Raw genomic sequence first — 16,524 nt, 5'->3', positions numbered from 1 at the left:
TACATGGGTACAGCCCCATAGCACAGCAAAGCCAGCCAGAGCTCTTCCCTCAGCAGAACCTCACAGACCACACAAGCTCATCTCCCTACGTGCTCACCAGGCACACAGAAACCTTTTTCTCCAGCTACAAGACATCAGTCTCAGCAGAGCTGTGCCAGCAGGCAGAAGGTCAGGCTTGTGCTATGAAGCTACAGGGCCAAGCTGTTAGTCAGCAATCTGAAATAACAGCTCAGCATTTCCTCAGAGGCTTCTGCAGCAGCGAGATCAGGCAGAGCCAGCATGCAGACAGGATGGTATTTTTTTCCTTCCAATTTCTAATCAGGGAATGTTGCTGTCCATGGATGAAAGCAATAAGGAAACCCCAGCAAACGTAGCAATTAATTAGAGCAGAACACACAACAAACATCTTCCCCAGATCCCAAGATACTTATCATTGAGTATTTTGATTTCTAACACTTTAGAATAAAATGAGGTCCTCAGTCTTTCAGTTCATATCCAATGAGAAATGGAATTGTCTCACACAGAGAGCACAAACAGAAAAGAATCTTCTCCTCCTCATCTACTGCTGAGAATGTAGCCCAGGTAAGGCAGTGACACCTCCAGCATTCTTATCTCAAACTGGGGTAAAAATCTCTATTAGAGAAGCAGAGGGAAAAAACTAACAGAGTAAAAGATAATCCCAACTGATTACAGTAGGAAAATGCTATTTCCACACACCCTTTTTCTATGTTAAAGGTCAAGCTGATGCACCAAAAAGCTTCAACTACAGCAGATTCATCCCAAGCAGCTCAGGGAGAGATGACACCAGCCTGCAAGTGTGCCACAGTCACAAAAAATGGCCATGATGTTTAAAGAAGAGCTTAAGGGAATTTTGGTTTGTTGTTCTAGGTCCCACCAAGCTTGTACTTTCTCTCAAGAAACCAAATCCACAAGACTTCAGTGAAAATAAGTAGCAGGGAAAAAACCCTGTTCAAAACAATACACCAAGGGTCTCACCTAAACCAGTCCCTGACTATGTTCCAAACACCACCTCCAAACCCACAGAAAGAAACAAAAAAACATTCTTGTGGGAAGGGGGCAAATTAGGCCTTGTACTTGGCTGCTTTCCTCCCTCTCTGTGGTTTACACTGCCAGATGAGCATCTTTTTTGCACTTTAACTCTGATAGGATAATGAAGCCTGCACAACAAGGTACAGCATAGTAACAGAGATCACGGCCCAATTCTTACTGTTACAGACATCCTGTGACAGCAATCCAGCTTGCACAGAGAAGGTAGGAAAGAAGCAGTCTCCTGAAGGGATATTTTGGATTCATGATTTTTTTAAACCCTCCTACAGTGGGCTGTAGGACAGAGATGAGGCTGACAGAGCAAGAACCCTGATGAGCCAAGGACTCTGAAACCACCACAGCACAAATCTGGCTTCTACTGCAGGAGAGCAGCATTTCCCATGATGCTGAATATCTGTCTTGACCTTGAAAGCTGGAGGATCAGAACTGCTCAGTGACAGATGATGGCTTTTGTTCAGTGAACACACAGCTTCTGGGTTATTGCTGGCCAATACACTTCATAGTGTGCCCAACACTTGGGTGCACAACTGCCCTGAACTGGAGGCAACAGCAAACAGGTGTGAAGCTCCCTGTCAGCTCCAGTCTCTCCAGCACTGTCAGCTTTCCAGATTTCAATCTCAAAGTTTAAAAATACTGTAAATGAACTCAACAGATCTGGGCAGGGTGAACTTAGCTTCCAGCCAGCTGCAGTATAGCATTGATGCAAGAGCTATTAACCCTTTCTGCAAACATGTGCACAGAGTAGGGCCAGCAGCATTAACATGACTGTGCACACTATCAAATGAGAAGAAATGCTTGCTCTCAGCCAGGCTTTGGAGAGGCTCCTTCAATGCCTGAGCAAGAGAAAGTGCTAACAAAGGCCTTGTGCATTGCTATTGAGGACAGGCACTTTGTGAAACAGGGCCAGGAGAACCAATGGCTCAGCTCCTGTGGAAGGACTTGAATGAAAAGGATTCCAAGACAACAAGCTGATGTGTGTAAGCCCAAGAAAGGCTCCACCTTGCTCAGACAGATGCTCATCCACAGCCATGAAGAAAAATTAACCACCTAACTTATCATTTCCTCCTAGAAAGTGGCTCCTGGATTTACACTGCAGGCTCCAAGATTTCTCCTCTGCTCTGCACTCACAGTCCTTGAAGTGCCATGCCATGAGCAGAGTCCCTCCAGTCAGGACCTGGATGGATGTGGCTCTTTCCTACACCTGTCAACGCAGCTCCTTGATCCTCATTGAACTCCAGGAATCAACATGCACAAGCACCTTGGGCAAGCATACATAACACATTATTCTATAAAATATAGGACAAAAATCTGTGTTAAAGAGCTCTTCTGCAAAGGGGAACAGAAATCACCTGGCAAAGAGCAATTCCTTGAAGTAAAAAGTGCAATTTCAATCCACTAATGTGATCCTGGCAGAGACTGTACCAGAGCTTCCCTTTGAAACTCATCATTTATTATCCACCAAAGAATTATGCCTACACAGATTACCCCTTCTAAATTGCAGAACAAGCCAAATGGGATCCCCCAATAGTACCCAGCTAATTTAAATGCTACCTGTGATTGGCACCAAGGTGAGGATGCAGCCCTGCTTATCAAGCTGGAAGAAACGAGTGCCATTGTGCAAACTTAAAAGGTTGTGCAATCTACATTGTATCTTTATTGTTTGGCTTGGTTCTTGCCAGTCAAGGTTATGTTACAAAGAATTTATTGAGGCAAGGGTGCACTACTGATAAATTACTTCAATAGTTAGTGCTCAGATAACAGCAGCAAAGGGTGGGCCTGGGAGTAAAGGAGGTCTGAGAGACAGAGTCCCCCCAGGGAACGGAAAGAGTCTTTCTAGTGATGAAACATCTACCATGTGCAGTCTCAAAAGCAGGCCTTTGGGACAGCTGAGGAGAAGCAAAACGAATATCACATTCCCTTCAAGCACCTCTGTTTTGTGAGTCTTTGTTACTAAGTGCAAGAACTGATCCATCCCAAGTCATTCCTGCACTTGACCTAACACTAAAATGTTGGAACATTGAGTTACACCACCCCTGAGATTTCTCTGTGTACTTCACAAACTGTGCATGGCAAAGGCAAAAAATAAGGCCCTTGAGCAGTCCTTAATCCCAAGAACATGATTATCTGTGAAAGACAATATGATAATGGACCAGCAAAAGAGAAACTGGGAACATTCTTCATGAGTCACTCATGTTCACAATGAGTTGCTGAATCACTCTCCAGCCTTGGGCAAAGGATAACTTCTCTAAGCACCACTTTTCAGATCCCTAAGATGGTGTTTAGAAATCACAGAAAGCTAAGCCACTAAGCAGCCACTGGGTGACAAATGTGTGACACCGCTCTGCTACCTGAACAGAGCCACTCAGGCACGGGGACAGAGATGCTTTATTGGCCTAGATCAGTCAACTCTGACAGCTGTTATCAAAGGAACTGGGACACTGCTCTCTGTTTAACAAGGAGCTCCACGGATGCAATTGTGATTCAGGATAGATAAGGAGTTTCCAGGAACAGTTGTAAGTTTACATCTGACATTTTTACTCTCGGGGCAAGTGCATTCACCATTCCTGCTGCTGCTGATTGTTATGCTCTTAGCTACTGCCTGGACCACACAGAGTGGCATCATATCTGCATATCCAGCAAGACTCACTGATATACAACCCCTGTTAAGTCAGCAAGCCAAATAGCTGGTGCTGCAGCAGACACATGCACCTTACACAACCTTACTCATCTAGCTCAATAAAAATAGAAAACAGCCTGAAATAAATAAATAAATAAATCACATTAAACTTAGTACATGGAAAGCAAAGACTGACAGAAAACCTCTGCCAGGCAATTCATAGCTGAACAAAGACCTGGGATACAAATAAAATCACAGAATCACAGAATGTCAGAGATTGGAAGGGACCTCCAGAGATCATCAAGTCCAACCCCCCCTGCCAAAAGCAGGATCACCCAGGGTAGACCACACAGGAATGCATCCAGGTGGGTTTGGAAAAGCTCCAGAGAAGGAGACTCCAAAACCTCTCTGGGCAGCTTGCTCCAGTCATTCTCTGTCACACTCACTGTAAAGAAGTTTCTCTTCATGTTGAGGTGAAAGCTATGTTCAAGTTTGTATCCATGTTCCTTGTCTTATTACTGTGCATTTAAATCACTGTGAGTGATTTAAACTCACTATGCAATGAAGCAAAACATCACCTCAATGTACACCATACTATACTTTGCATCTCTAGGAAGGAAACATGACAAAAATACAAACCATGGTCGCTCAAAACACAAAACAAAGTTGAAACCTGGATATGGAGCAGTTACCTAAATGAGTAAAGGAATTAAGAATTTACTGTCAGTGGTACACATTAGTTTATTCAACAGCTGGGTTTTTTACTTGATAAACTATGCTATAGGCTACTTGGAAAGGGAGAGACATCTACAACAATGTAACATGTCACATTTAACCAAAATCCAGAGGCAATTTCCATGCATTTCAATGAATTTTAAACATACTCTTTCCCCACCTCTTTCAGTGGTTTGCAAATAAAAGAAATCACACACAGAAGCTACAGAAAACAAGCCACAACTCCAGAAAAGATAAAGGAACTTACAGCAGGCAAAATTCTCCCTCAGGATGGACAAGGCTCTGCAGCACTAAGGAATCAGATTTTAAGTTATATATCTATCTTTAAAAAGAAAAAGTAATCACAGCACAGACTGCAGCTGCCAAAAACAGTCCTTCTGGTTCTGTAAGTACAGGACTGTGCTCCTGCTGCCATGGAAACCGAGTCCCTGGCTGCTCTGGTCCTGGTATAGTGCCACACACGCTCTCCAGCATTTAATAAATACTAATAATGCAAAATAATACTGATAGATCAGAAACAGAACAGCAAAGAAACAAAAAAAGGCAATAAAGCTCCCTTTACATGGCTGCAGCCCAAAGGCTGCCAGCCTTATGCTAAGCCTGCTCTAAATCCTGTTCTCTCTTGAGTTTCCAACACTTCTCTTGGCATTAACTGTAAGGTTAAAATGACCACCAGGCCTTAGCTTAGACAGAAAAAAGCCAGGAAACCTGGTGGAAAAATTGAACCATTTCCACTAGTCCAACAGACACCTCTTCAGTGAGCAATATGGTTGTGCATATTGAGCACTGGACTGGTAGTAGATGACCTCACGTCTGTTCCTGGCTCTGATGCTGACTGCTTGCACAACCACAAGTCACCTGCAGAAGACCTGCAGCACCATTTATTGCCCTCTTCATGAGGAGCATGACACAGGGCTGCCACATTGGCCTTAGCTTTGGTGGAAAAGCCACAGACGTCACCAGGAACAGAACCACAGTAACAGGGTATTATCATTAGGGCAAGACATAGGATGTATCTTACCCTGAGGGACCATCAGAGAAGGAGCTCACATGCCTGGTTTAAAAATCTTCTGGCTTCTCTTGGGTTAAAATCTGGCTTTTGAAGATCTTTCAGTGTAGATGGGTTTAATTTTATTTTTTCAACTAGCTTACAGCATTATAACTCTTAAAAGTCTAACCAGTTTGTTATCTTCTGTATTTCAGACAGAATTCTTCACAGAGAAGAAAATCTGCATTCATTTTATCAGAGGGCCTTCTGCCCCTTTCCTTGTGGCTATCTAAATATTAATAATTGCAACAGGAACTAGAGAATTAGAAAAACCACACTCGGCACTTCCAACACTTCCCGCACATGCTCCGTGGAAGAGCAGAGACTCCCCTTTGGCTAGAACCAGCTGTCTGCTCTGGAAGCAGAGCACACTGGAGCAGGCAACCTGCTTTTCCACCAAAGACATGCCACAGCACAAGAAAACCAGCAGCAACACACATTTCTATTCCCATCACTCAAACTCAGTTCACTGATTCATTTTCCTTGGCAGAGCAAAGGAAGAGAAATAGCCATCCCATGGCACTTTACTCAGTGTGCAAAGGCACGGAGAAACAGAGCTGAAGAGCAGCATGCTTGGGAATCTCTCTGAAACTGCCAGGGAAAAGCCACAGGTAAATGGAAAACTTGCAGTGAGGAAAAGGCCATCAGAGAAGCAATGGCACGAGGACCAGCAGAACTTCACAGCAAATCAAGCCTACCACAAACACCTCTCTGATCCAACATCACAGTCTGCAGCACACCAAGGACACAGTAAATCTGGTGAATTGAAAGAGCTGGTGCCATTTAAAAGGTAGCAGAAACAGGCTGGGCAGCTTGTCTGCTACAAACAGCTAAGAGAATCAATGCTTAGACATTTTCAGCTGTTCCAGAGTGTTGAATGGTCCTTTAGGTGGACAATGAAGTCTAGCACTGGCAATCTCTTTCTCTGGGTGCATCAGACAAATGTGATCACCAACACATTACTCTTGGTTCTCCAGTCTCATAACTGGGCTTTGTTCATTTGAATTAATCTCTAAACATTGTGATTAATTAGCCTATCTTCCACTCTAACATCAACCAGTAAGAAATCACATCTCAAACTTGTGCTAATCCTGGGTCTGTGACATTGCAGACAAAAGTGAGCTGCTCTACACTGACTTTTGTTTTAACTTTTCCTACTTTAAAATGCTTGGGATGAAGCTTGTCTCCCTTGGCTCAACATGCAGAATATGTTCATAGCCTCTGAAACAAGAGCTCTCATCTCCTTACTAAACAAACCAAGCCACTGCTGGGTTTGCCTGCCCTTTCATAATTCCCTTCCAGAATTTAAATCATTCTTTTCAATCTTCCCATTCTCCTTGACCTCAGCAAAGCTTCTCAGACCACACCTTTTACCTGTACCTAGAACCATGTCCTTTCTTGCTGTAGCACAGCAGCACTCTGTAAACTCAAGTTCTCCTCCTTCTGTAGCCATAATGGCTATCCCAAGCATTCTCTTTTCAATGGTCCTATCCCACTTCTCTCTTTTCCAGACCATAAGCAGGAATGATGGAAAGCCACCACTCCCTGGGAAGTAGTTTGTATCTAGAGACAGCAAAGCTCCTCAAGTGAACATGTCAGGACCTGGGGCAATGGCAATGGGCATGTATCCCACAGGTATTTAATACTTGATTTTCTAGATAAGGGATGCAGCACAGAGAAGACAACTGAAATCTAAAGAACATGGAGGCTGGTTTTCTTAGAACAGACAACAAGAATATCAGGAAAAAAGGAAGAGAAGCAAATAACAGCATTCACTGTGGAACACAAGAGATCACTAAACTTGTTTTCAGCCTACCTCGCACATGAAAATTGTGTCCAGCAGATCGAGAGAGGTTTTCCTCCCCCTCTACTCTAGTGAGGCCTCACCTGGAAAATTGCATCCAGTTTTGGGCTCCCCAGTTCAGAAGGGACAGGGATCTACTGGAGAGAGTCCAATGGAGGGCAACAAGGATGATTAAAGGTCTGGAGTACTGCCTGGTGAGGAGAGGTTGAGAGTCCTGGGGCTGTTTCATCTGGAGAAGAGAAGACTGAGAGGGGATTTAATCAATGATTATAAATATCTGAGGGCTAGGTGTCAATAGGGAGGGGACAGGCTCTGCTCAATTGCACCCTGTGATAGGACAAGGGGTAATAGATACAAACTACAGCATAGGAGGTTCCACCTCAACATGAGGAGGAACTTCTTCATGGTGAGGGTCACAGAGCACTGGAACAGGCTCCCAAGTGAGGTTGTGGAGTCTCCTTCTCTGGAGACTTTAAAGACCCATCTGGATGTGTTCCTGTGCGACTTACACTAGATTCTCTGGTCCTGCTCTGGCAGGTGGATTGGACTTGATGATCTCCAGAGGTCCTTTCCAACCCCTAACATCCTGTGGTCCTGTGATGAACACTGTACAGACCAGGACAGGCAGGCAACAGGTAAGCAAATGAGCCCTGCCTCTTTGCAGAACTCTTCCCAGTACTTCCAGGATGGATGAGCATGCAGGCTGGCCAAGCCACTCAGTTAAACTGCCACTGATATAATCAAGAGCATCCAACCATGCATCAAGGAAATGCCAACTAGCATCAAGGAAATCTAAAACTCTCCACAGGGTGATGAACAAACATCATAGATAGGCATCTCCAGAGTAACATGCAGCTACTGCCCATCATGCAGAACAGTCTCAGCACTGAGCATAGAGAAAGACTGGAGCAAAGGGTAACAGAGCACAACAAATGTATAGAACGTAAGTGGCAATTGTGACTGATTGCTGTCTCACTGTCACACCCCCAAAGCTGCAGGCATGGCACATTGTTACACTCCTGTGTTTTAGTTCCACTCAGGCCATATTTAACTTTTCACAGGACCCAGAGTTTAGTTTTCAAACAGGCTTTTTATGTATTTTTATTCCCAAATTGCATCTCTAGTGAAATCTGAACTGAAAAGCAGGAAGTTTCAGGCTGCCCCTTGGGCTTTTGCATGGGCAGCAGGAGTCATACTCTCTGGAGAGTCTCTATGCACAAAGCCAGCAGAACTGGATGCTTTCTTCCTCCTGATAGCAACGTGTGTCTCAGCTATAGTCACAAACTGTGGTTCCAAGGCTGGGCAAGGGCTGAGGCAGGCAGAATTTTGCTGAGGCTGGGTGCTTACCCTGAATTCTGCATAGGTAGGAACAGTCTTTGAAACAGTATCTCCCTTCAGACTGCATCTCATACCTGAGGCAGCCTCTGTGCTGTCTGTTATGAACAGTACTCACCAGAAGAAAAAAAGAAAGAGGAAAAAAAAACAACCAAACACAAAAAAACCCCACCCCAACACACAACCGAACCAACCAACACTCTCCCAATGCAAAGAGGGAGAGTGGAGCTTTAAAAGCAAGAGTAATTGGCTGTGTCCCCCTGCAGGCAGGTACTGCAAAGCTGAAGAGGCCTTGCAGCTTCTGTTTCGTTTTAAGAAACTGGTTAAGCTGCTGCTTGCTTTCTGCAGCTATACTCTTGGCCACATTTAAGGTTTAATTAACAGTGAAACATTTAAGCAGAGGTCATCCAGCATCTTTTACCCACTCACAGGTCTGAGTTAAGATAATGTAAACCCTACTTGCAGCAGAAAAATCAAATCCTATCAAACATAACCATCAAACTGAAAGCTTTTATTTTGTGTCAAACACATTGTGTATGATTGCAACCTGCAAGTTTTTCCTGCAGTGGCAAGCAAAAAAAACTTGCAAGAAGAGCCACTCCCCCCTCAAAGCAGCTCTCTAGGACGTTCCATTCTGGGTGATGAGTCACACAGCAGTAGGGCACACAGCTTGCAGGCTCCAGGGATGACCTGGCCCTACAACATCCACCTATCCTGAGGGAGCCATACATTAAAACCTAGTATCCCACATTCTGAGCATCTCAGCAAGGAACAAACCCTTCCCAAAACACTGTGCCTTAGAAACTGGAAATTTTTCCCACCATAAAAATAACCCTGGTGTTTTATAATGTAACTGATAGCACATTGAGGAAGAGTCTCAATGACTCTGCACCTGCAAGCATGCTCTGAAATAGGTTATAAAATTCAGTCCTGACTTTCCAGAGTTTCCCAAGAGTCAAAAAGCATCGCTTGCTTATGCAGGGAAGGAGTAAAATGCATCTAAAAAAATCATGGCCCAAACTGCCCTGGAGCCCTGTCCTCATTGTGTGGATCACACATAGCACACATCATGACAGCTGCAAATTGCAGCTGGTCTTTTGTCTTGTCAGGTCCACACAGACTGGATTGAGCAGGGAGCAGAGCCAGTAGCGTTATACAGATTTAAGCTCTCAAATTTCTAATTCCAGAGCCTGAGACTTGATCTCCTCAGCCGTGCAAACGCCCTAACTTTCAATATTTCACTTTTGCAAGTTTAGTTTCCTTTTAATTGATACCCAGCAACATTTTAAAGAGCTTCTCTACTCCCTTTTTTTTTTCTTTTTCCCTTTCTCATAAATTGCATTAACCTTTTGAAAAGATGACAGCAGAAGGCATCTCCTTATATAAGCATTCTGGATACAGCTTTATGTATTTTCACCACACACACAAACGAGTATCTCCTCCTCCTCTCTTGTTAACATTTCAGAAGCCACATGCATACAGTAAAATGAGCACTGTTGCATTTCCTCCTGGCAGCCTCCTTTGCTACACACACTTCTTTTGCCACCAGGATTTGTCTCTTTTTACTTCCTACCTACATCTACCCCATTGGGGTTTTTTTAACCTTTCCCCAACAGGTGAAGCACCTTCTGTAATCTCTGCTTTCCCTTGCTTACCCAAGTTCTCAGCATTTGTCTTCATACCACTAGAGCCCTCTACTTTTTCTGGTCACCCTTTGACTGTTCTAAATCATGAGCATTACTAAAAGCACTTGATCATTTTGAAGTATGCAATATGAATTATGCACCCTGTGGAGAAATGATGCTTGTTCAAATGAGAAAGACTGAAGTGGCATGAAGTTTCAAGTCTAAAGGTGCTTCTTGGAGCATGCAAAAACTGTACAAGTAATTTAAATTGACCTGATGTACAGTCTAGTCTGTGGGTACCTTACAAAAACAACCAATGCTTGATAAGATTATTAAGCCACAAATCCCACTTCTCTACCATTCATCTACTGCCTATCACAAGTGAACCATGTGATTCTCTTAAGTTAAAAACAGGTGTTAGACAGCCTTTTCCCCATTTTTTTCTTAAAACAGGATTTCTTTTGTTTCCTAGAAATAAAACCTCTAAAATCTATTGCCACATACCAAGAAAGAATTGGGCCCTGTGATACGCAAGAAGGTGGTTATGGGGCAACCTGGGATAAACTTAGCACACCTTACAAAGTACTACTGAGTAATCTGATTTGTGTAAGAGCTGAGGTCATTACTTTTGCATGCTTCAGGCCATAGTAACTGACAGGCAGATAACCTGAACTACCAACCACAACAGAGAATGAACAGACAGCAAATTGTAAGGAGATTATACTGGATGATTACTGAGATGTTCTCCTTGGAGTCCAAAATTCCTTTAAAAAAAGCCAACATTATACCAGCAAAGATCTAGAGAAAGGAGGGAAATAACGTCAGTCTTAGACAAAGATGGCTTCTAGCACATGCAGTACTTACTTGAATAGTTCTCCTTCCAGAACTATTTAAGACACTCTTGGTTACAAAATTTTCCAGTGCATATAGACAGTGTACCACAGGGACAAGCTTGTTTCACAAACCAATTATTCACACTGATGAAGACCATCCTGTTTCATCAGGGAAAAAAAAGCAAGTCATTACAGGGGTTAGCAGGGTCCATACCAGCACTCTTCACCAGCAAGCTACCTGCACATTCTTTTCCCTCTCCATCACCACTCCAGCATGCTGAGTTTTCCAGAACAGATCCTTCCATGGCATATATTCCTAAAATAGTTTTTCAATAAGTGTCCTTTATTACAGCAGTGATAACAGAGAGAATATCTAGAAGCAAACAAAATGGCACATATTCTTTCACCCAGTCAGTACAACTCTAAAAAGTACATAGGCTGAAAAGCAGCATGCATTTTGAAAAGGAAACAGAGTTCAGAACAATGTAAGCAAGAAAAATGTGTGGGAAATGCAACTGAAATGCCTTTCAGATTGCTTAAAGAAGCAGTTGCAATATATGAACTAACTTAAGTTCATGAGTAATTTCTGTAGTATGTCCCCAATCAGTAATAAATGCCCAGTTCAGACTAAAGCAAAAAATTCTTCCCGATGTCTCCACATCAAGAAATTGGTTTTCCTAACATCTCAAAAAATCACCAGATCAGAATGTAGCCAGCATATTTTTACAACTCCCCAAACTCAACAACTGTGTAACTCCTCTGAAACAAAACTAAATCAGATGCAATTATCCGTCTAACCATTCCAAAACAGAGCTATTCACACACTCACAGGATGTTGTTTTACACTGTCTTCTGACACAACATTCAGAGAGCAGATTGCAAGGAAAAGGCAAAGACAAAGCAGCTGCCCAGATTATGACCCACTCGCTTGTGCTAGGCAAGGAGCTCAGCCCACAAACCTCTTCAGTGTGGAGTGCAGGGTGCAACATTTGTTCCTTAAGATGCTACCCAGCCACGATCCCAACCTCCTCTGAAACAGCAGTTCCCAAAGCACAGTCCCTGTATAGCCTGCAGCTCACCCAGTGTTGTATAACCACACAGAGAGGGACTTTTAAACAGCAGGCTTCAAGAAGACCACGATCAGCCTGCTCAGAGGTTGCCAGTGCTTCCACTGCTGTTTCCCTCTGGAAGCTCACAGGCTTTGGAGAAAACCTGCCCACTTCTGACTACCCCCAGGTCCAAGCTAGTTCTCAGTCAGCCTCAGCATCTAGGAATGTCTTGTAATTTGAAACACTACAAATCCAAGAGGCCTCTAACTAGTGCCAGTATCATTCCAGGATGAAACATTTTTAAATCTGAATTAAGTAACACTGCTAACTCCCCAGATCATAAACTTAAGCATACATAAAGCCTATCAAGTCCTTGAGTACAAAAGCACCCAAAACAAGTGTTGTTTGATGTTATAACGTCAAGGCATTCCTCCTGAAGAAGAGTCTGGGAACCCCTGCTGCCCTTACACTAATCTACTTAGATGTCACTCTGAGTGTCACCTGTCACAGGTTTATTAGTGAAGCTGTTAACTGGATAGTCACAAACTGACAAACACACTTTTCTTGATACATCCCCCAGGTTTAGCAACTTTCAAGAGCTCTTTCAGTGAATTATAACCTTACAAACATTCACAGAGAGAATTCGAGAAATATGTTACCTGCTACAGTATCTGCAACTTAAAACTCTGAATCAAAGATAGAAACAAAGCGTTTAAAGAGAAGTATAACTTCTTTTACAGATGCTCCTTACACTCCACAGGTGAGACAAAGTCTCATAGGCTGTCAGAAGATGCAAGCAAAATAACAAGAGAGGCAATAACAGCACAACCCTACCTATCAGGCAAAGTTTACTGGGTGCCACTTACATGCATCAAGGGCACACCACAGGAGAAGGCAAGAGTGCCACCTTCTTAGGACTGAAAGTATAGATCTCCCTGCTCTCTCCTCACTTACACGACAGAGAAATGTAGTTAAGTGCTATGTGGCTGACACTTTCAAGCAGAACTACTTGTTCACCTCCCTTCTCCTCGCCAAGGCTGCAAACATCTATTTAAACACAAAATTCACACCAGCCCCACAAGTTGTAGGATGCTTAAGAGTAAACAGGGTTTCACATGAACGCCTGACACCGGCACTGAGCTTCCGGGACGGAGCTCCCCCCGGGGTTAAACACCTCGCAGCTCCCCCGAGGACACGAACCGGGACGCTCTCTTTAGACTCTCTGAGCAGAAATGCTGCTGGGGGCGAGGGCGGAACATCACGGCGGCCATGGAGCAAACAGGGACAGGGCAAAGCGCGGGCAGGGAACGGGTGGGTGAGCGCTTCTGCCAGACTCCCGCTGACCCCGGTCCCGGCGGCAGCCCGGAGCCGCTGCCCCGTGGCGTGGACCTGCGCTCGCGGCGGGCCCGGGCGCCGCGTCACCGATCTGCTGCTCCCGGCAGCCAATCGGCGCCGGAGCCGGGGCCGGCGCGACTTCACTCATTCATTCATAAAAGCGAGGAACAGCGCAGCTGGCAGCGCGCCCTTCCAGGCTCGGCGCGCCGAGGGCCCCGCTCCCCCGCTCCTCGCCCCGCCGGGGCACGGACACTCACGGCAATCTGCCTCGTCGCTGTTATCCGAGCAGTCGTCGTCCTCGTCGCATTTCCAAACGGCGGGGATGCACCGCTCGTTCCGGCACTGGAACTGGTCCTTCTCGCACTCCTTGACGGCGCCTGCAAAACACGGGGCCGCGCCTGGGTCAGTGGGGCGCGCTCCCATGGTGGGGCGGCAGGGACACCCCGGGGCTGCCTCGCCGTCCGGCCCCGGCCGCGCACAAGCCGGGCAGCCGCCGGCTGAGTGTGGGGGCTGGGGCTGAAGTCGCCAGGGCAGAGCGGCTCGGTGCGGGGCTGGGGGAGACCGGCACCCGCAGGAAGACCGGCGGTGGTCCCGAAGCTGCTTTGTGCGGGGATCAAAGGGACCGTTCCCGTGCTTCCCCGCATTGTTTTAAAGGCAGGGGCGAAAAAAAGGAGCCTGGGAATAGAAGATGCTTAAACGTGAAATGCAAAAGACAAAGAAAAATCATAAGGCACACTGATGATGGGACTTCCTGCGCGTCCGTTACCGGGGCAAAACGCAGATACCTGGGGATGCGGGGGGTAACAGGCACCGGCGCTGGCCCAGTTAAAGGGAACTGACCCAACTGAAGTTGAGGGTGGGAGAATGGGGACGAAGAAGCAAATCTGCTTTGCAAACACGGTGCAGCGATGCTGTGATGAGGCACAAATCTCCTCAGTAAGGGATTAAAGGTGGCAGCTCCTGTCACCAGCGCTGGGGTTGCATTCGCCCGCCGACGAGCGCGCCCGACCCCCGCAGGTCGCAAACCCCCAAGCGTGCCCGGCCCTCCGCAGGTCCCAACCCTCTCACGGGGCATCGCGGCGAGTGGGTACCCGGGCGGCAGGTCTCTCGCCCCCTCCTCGCCCGGGAGCGCCGAAGCGAGGCACGCACTTGCCGCACGCCGCTGCCGCCCGGCCGCTGAGGGGGAGCCGCCGGGCCCGCACCGGACCCACCTTTGCCGAGGTGCAGCTTCAGCAGCAGCAGCTGGAGGAGCAGCAGCCGGGCGAGCGCTGGCCGGCACATGGTGCTCGCTCCCTCCCTCCCTGGCAATGTGCAGGGTGCGCGCAGCCGGCGCGCCGCTCGCCAGCCCCGTGCCGACTGCGGCCGGCGCCGCCCCCGCCGCGCCGCGCGCCGCCGCCGCGCCGTGACGCGCCCCGCTGGGCGGGCCCCGCGCGCCGCCGCTGCGCACGGCCACCGCCGCCGCTGGCCGCTGCCCCGCGGAGAGAGCGGTCGCCTGTACCAGCCCTGCAGGGGAACCCGTACCCGGAAGGACACCTGCGAGACGCCTTCCCCGACAGGCCCGCGCGAATGGGCGCGCCGCGGCGGCACCGTACAGCGGCCGCCACCGAAAGCCCCACAGATGGCACACGCGTTCCAGGCCCTGCTGCGGAGGATGCTGGCCTGCGTCGCGTCCGAGGCTGGGCCGGCAGCGGCCGGGCTCACCTGCTGCTGCTTCGCGAGGGGCCAAGTGCCCCCTGTGCTGCGGGAGGCAACAGTATCTCCGGGCAGCAGGACCGGCAGTGCTGGGCTGCCAGCAGCAAAAGCATCCCGGCAGAGCGGGGCAGCCCTGGGCCCCACTGCGGTACCCTGGGCTTCCTGCAGAGATCGACAACCCCGTAGTGCTCGGAGCCGTGTGCTCAGGGTCGGGCCCTCGGCTCATGAGCTTCCCTCCATATGCCTACTTAACGGATGCTTCATTCGTGGGCTTAATTTGAAGTCAATTAAGCACGAGGAGTCTTTTAAATGGCCTCGAGTCACAAATGGTGCGCGTTCCTCATTACTGCAGGGCTCCCACTGAGGGATTTCATTACGGCCATACTGATGTGGTCATTTCCATTTAATTGTGTTCAAATTAGTGAAACATGCACCAAGTATGTAAAGGTGGCCACCTCCCTTGGCAGGCCCGGGTCACCCTTCCTGCTGCTTGGGCACTTTGTTCAGTGACTACAAAGGCAACGCTCTAGGAGCCACCGGGGCCGTGTTTGTGAGCCCCTTGGCACATCACTGATGAGAAGCGGTTCACTGCTTCCTTAGCACAGTCAGCATTAGGAGAATTTCAGTAATGTTGCTATGAAAAGATGCTTTTCAGGAGGAACTGGAATGTAACGTCACAACAGGATTAGCACGAGGAGATGTGTTATCTAAACAATCGAGCGCTAATTTCACATCAACCAGTGCAACAAAACTTCACTGCTTCAAACGCTGAACAGCTACTGGCTTCACAACTGGGGAGCCACTGAAAATGCACCTGTGCCTTTAACAGAAATTTTGCAAGTCATTAGTAGTGCCACTAATGGCGTTGGAATCATGTGAGGAGGAGGAGAGCTAATCGCTGAGCTGTTTCACCAGCAGCTTATGGAGTATTAACAATTTATCCAAGCCTTTTGGAATCATATTTTAGCATGCAAAACGGAGCGATGTGGCACCTGTTTGGTTTGGCTGTATTGATGTGATAGATTGCAGTAACTGCTTAAAGCAAATGAGGTATTTATAATACATTAGGTCAATTTTATCTTTTTTTGGTGTTTTGGTTTTTTTTCTGTGCCAAAACACAGATTCATAAAGCTACTATAATTTCTGGCCTCATTCTTCTCTTCCCTAAATTAATTTGAATTGGAAGTGGCTCCAAAGACAATAATGAAGTCATCCAGCAGAGCATCAGTAACACCACTAATTTGCTACAATTCCAATCAGAATGTGAGTTTTAAAAAACCCAACAGGTATTTTGGCCTAATGCCTCTCAAAGAAAACAACATTAATAAGCTTTTCTTGAGTGAATTGTTCTGATGACACCTGACCAACAGCCTTTGCTGACCA

The 16,524-nt window shown here is 46.7% G+C and overlaps 1 protein-coding gene across 1 annotated transcript in view; it reads right to left on the bottom strand.

The window, feature by feature from the left end:
* Positions 1-14,811, bottom strand: part of LRP8 (LDL receptor related protein 8) — a 201,365-nt gene extending 186,554 nt beyond the window's left edge. The window contains exons 1-2 of the mRNA XM_054165169.1: positions 14,661-14,811; positions 13,707-13,826 (exon numbers count right to left, since the gene is read on the bottom strand). Of these exons, the coding sequence (XP_054021144.1) occupies positions 13,707-13,826; positions 14,661-14,730 (190 nt within the window). The 5' untranslated portion in view covers positions 14,731-14,811. The remainder of the gene's footprint in view (positions 1-13,706; positions 13,827-14,660) is intronic.
* Positions 14,812-16,524: the final 1,713 nt, after the last annotated feature.

This window comes from Dryobates pubescens, chromosome 11, assembly GCF_014839835.1.
Source record: "Dryobates pubescens isolate bDryPub1 chromosome 11, bDryPub1.pri, whole genome shotgun sequence".
In the NCBI taxonomy this organism is placed as follows: Eukaryota; Metazoa; Chordata; class Aves; order Piciformes; family Picidae; genus Dryobates; species Dryobates pubescens.
The sequence above is the reverse complement of the archived record's forward strand: the minus strand, read 5'-3'. Positions and strand labels throughout refer to the sequence as shown.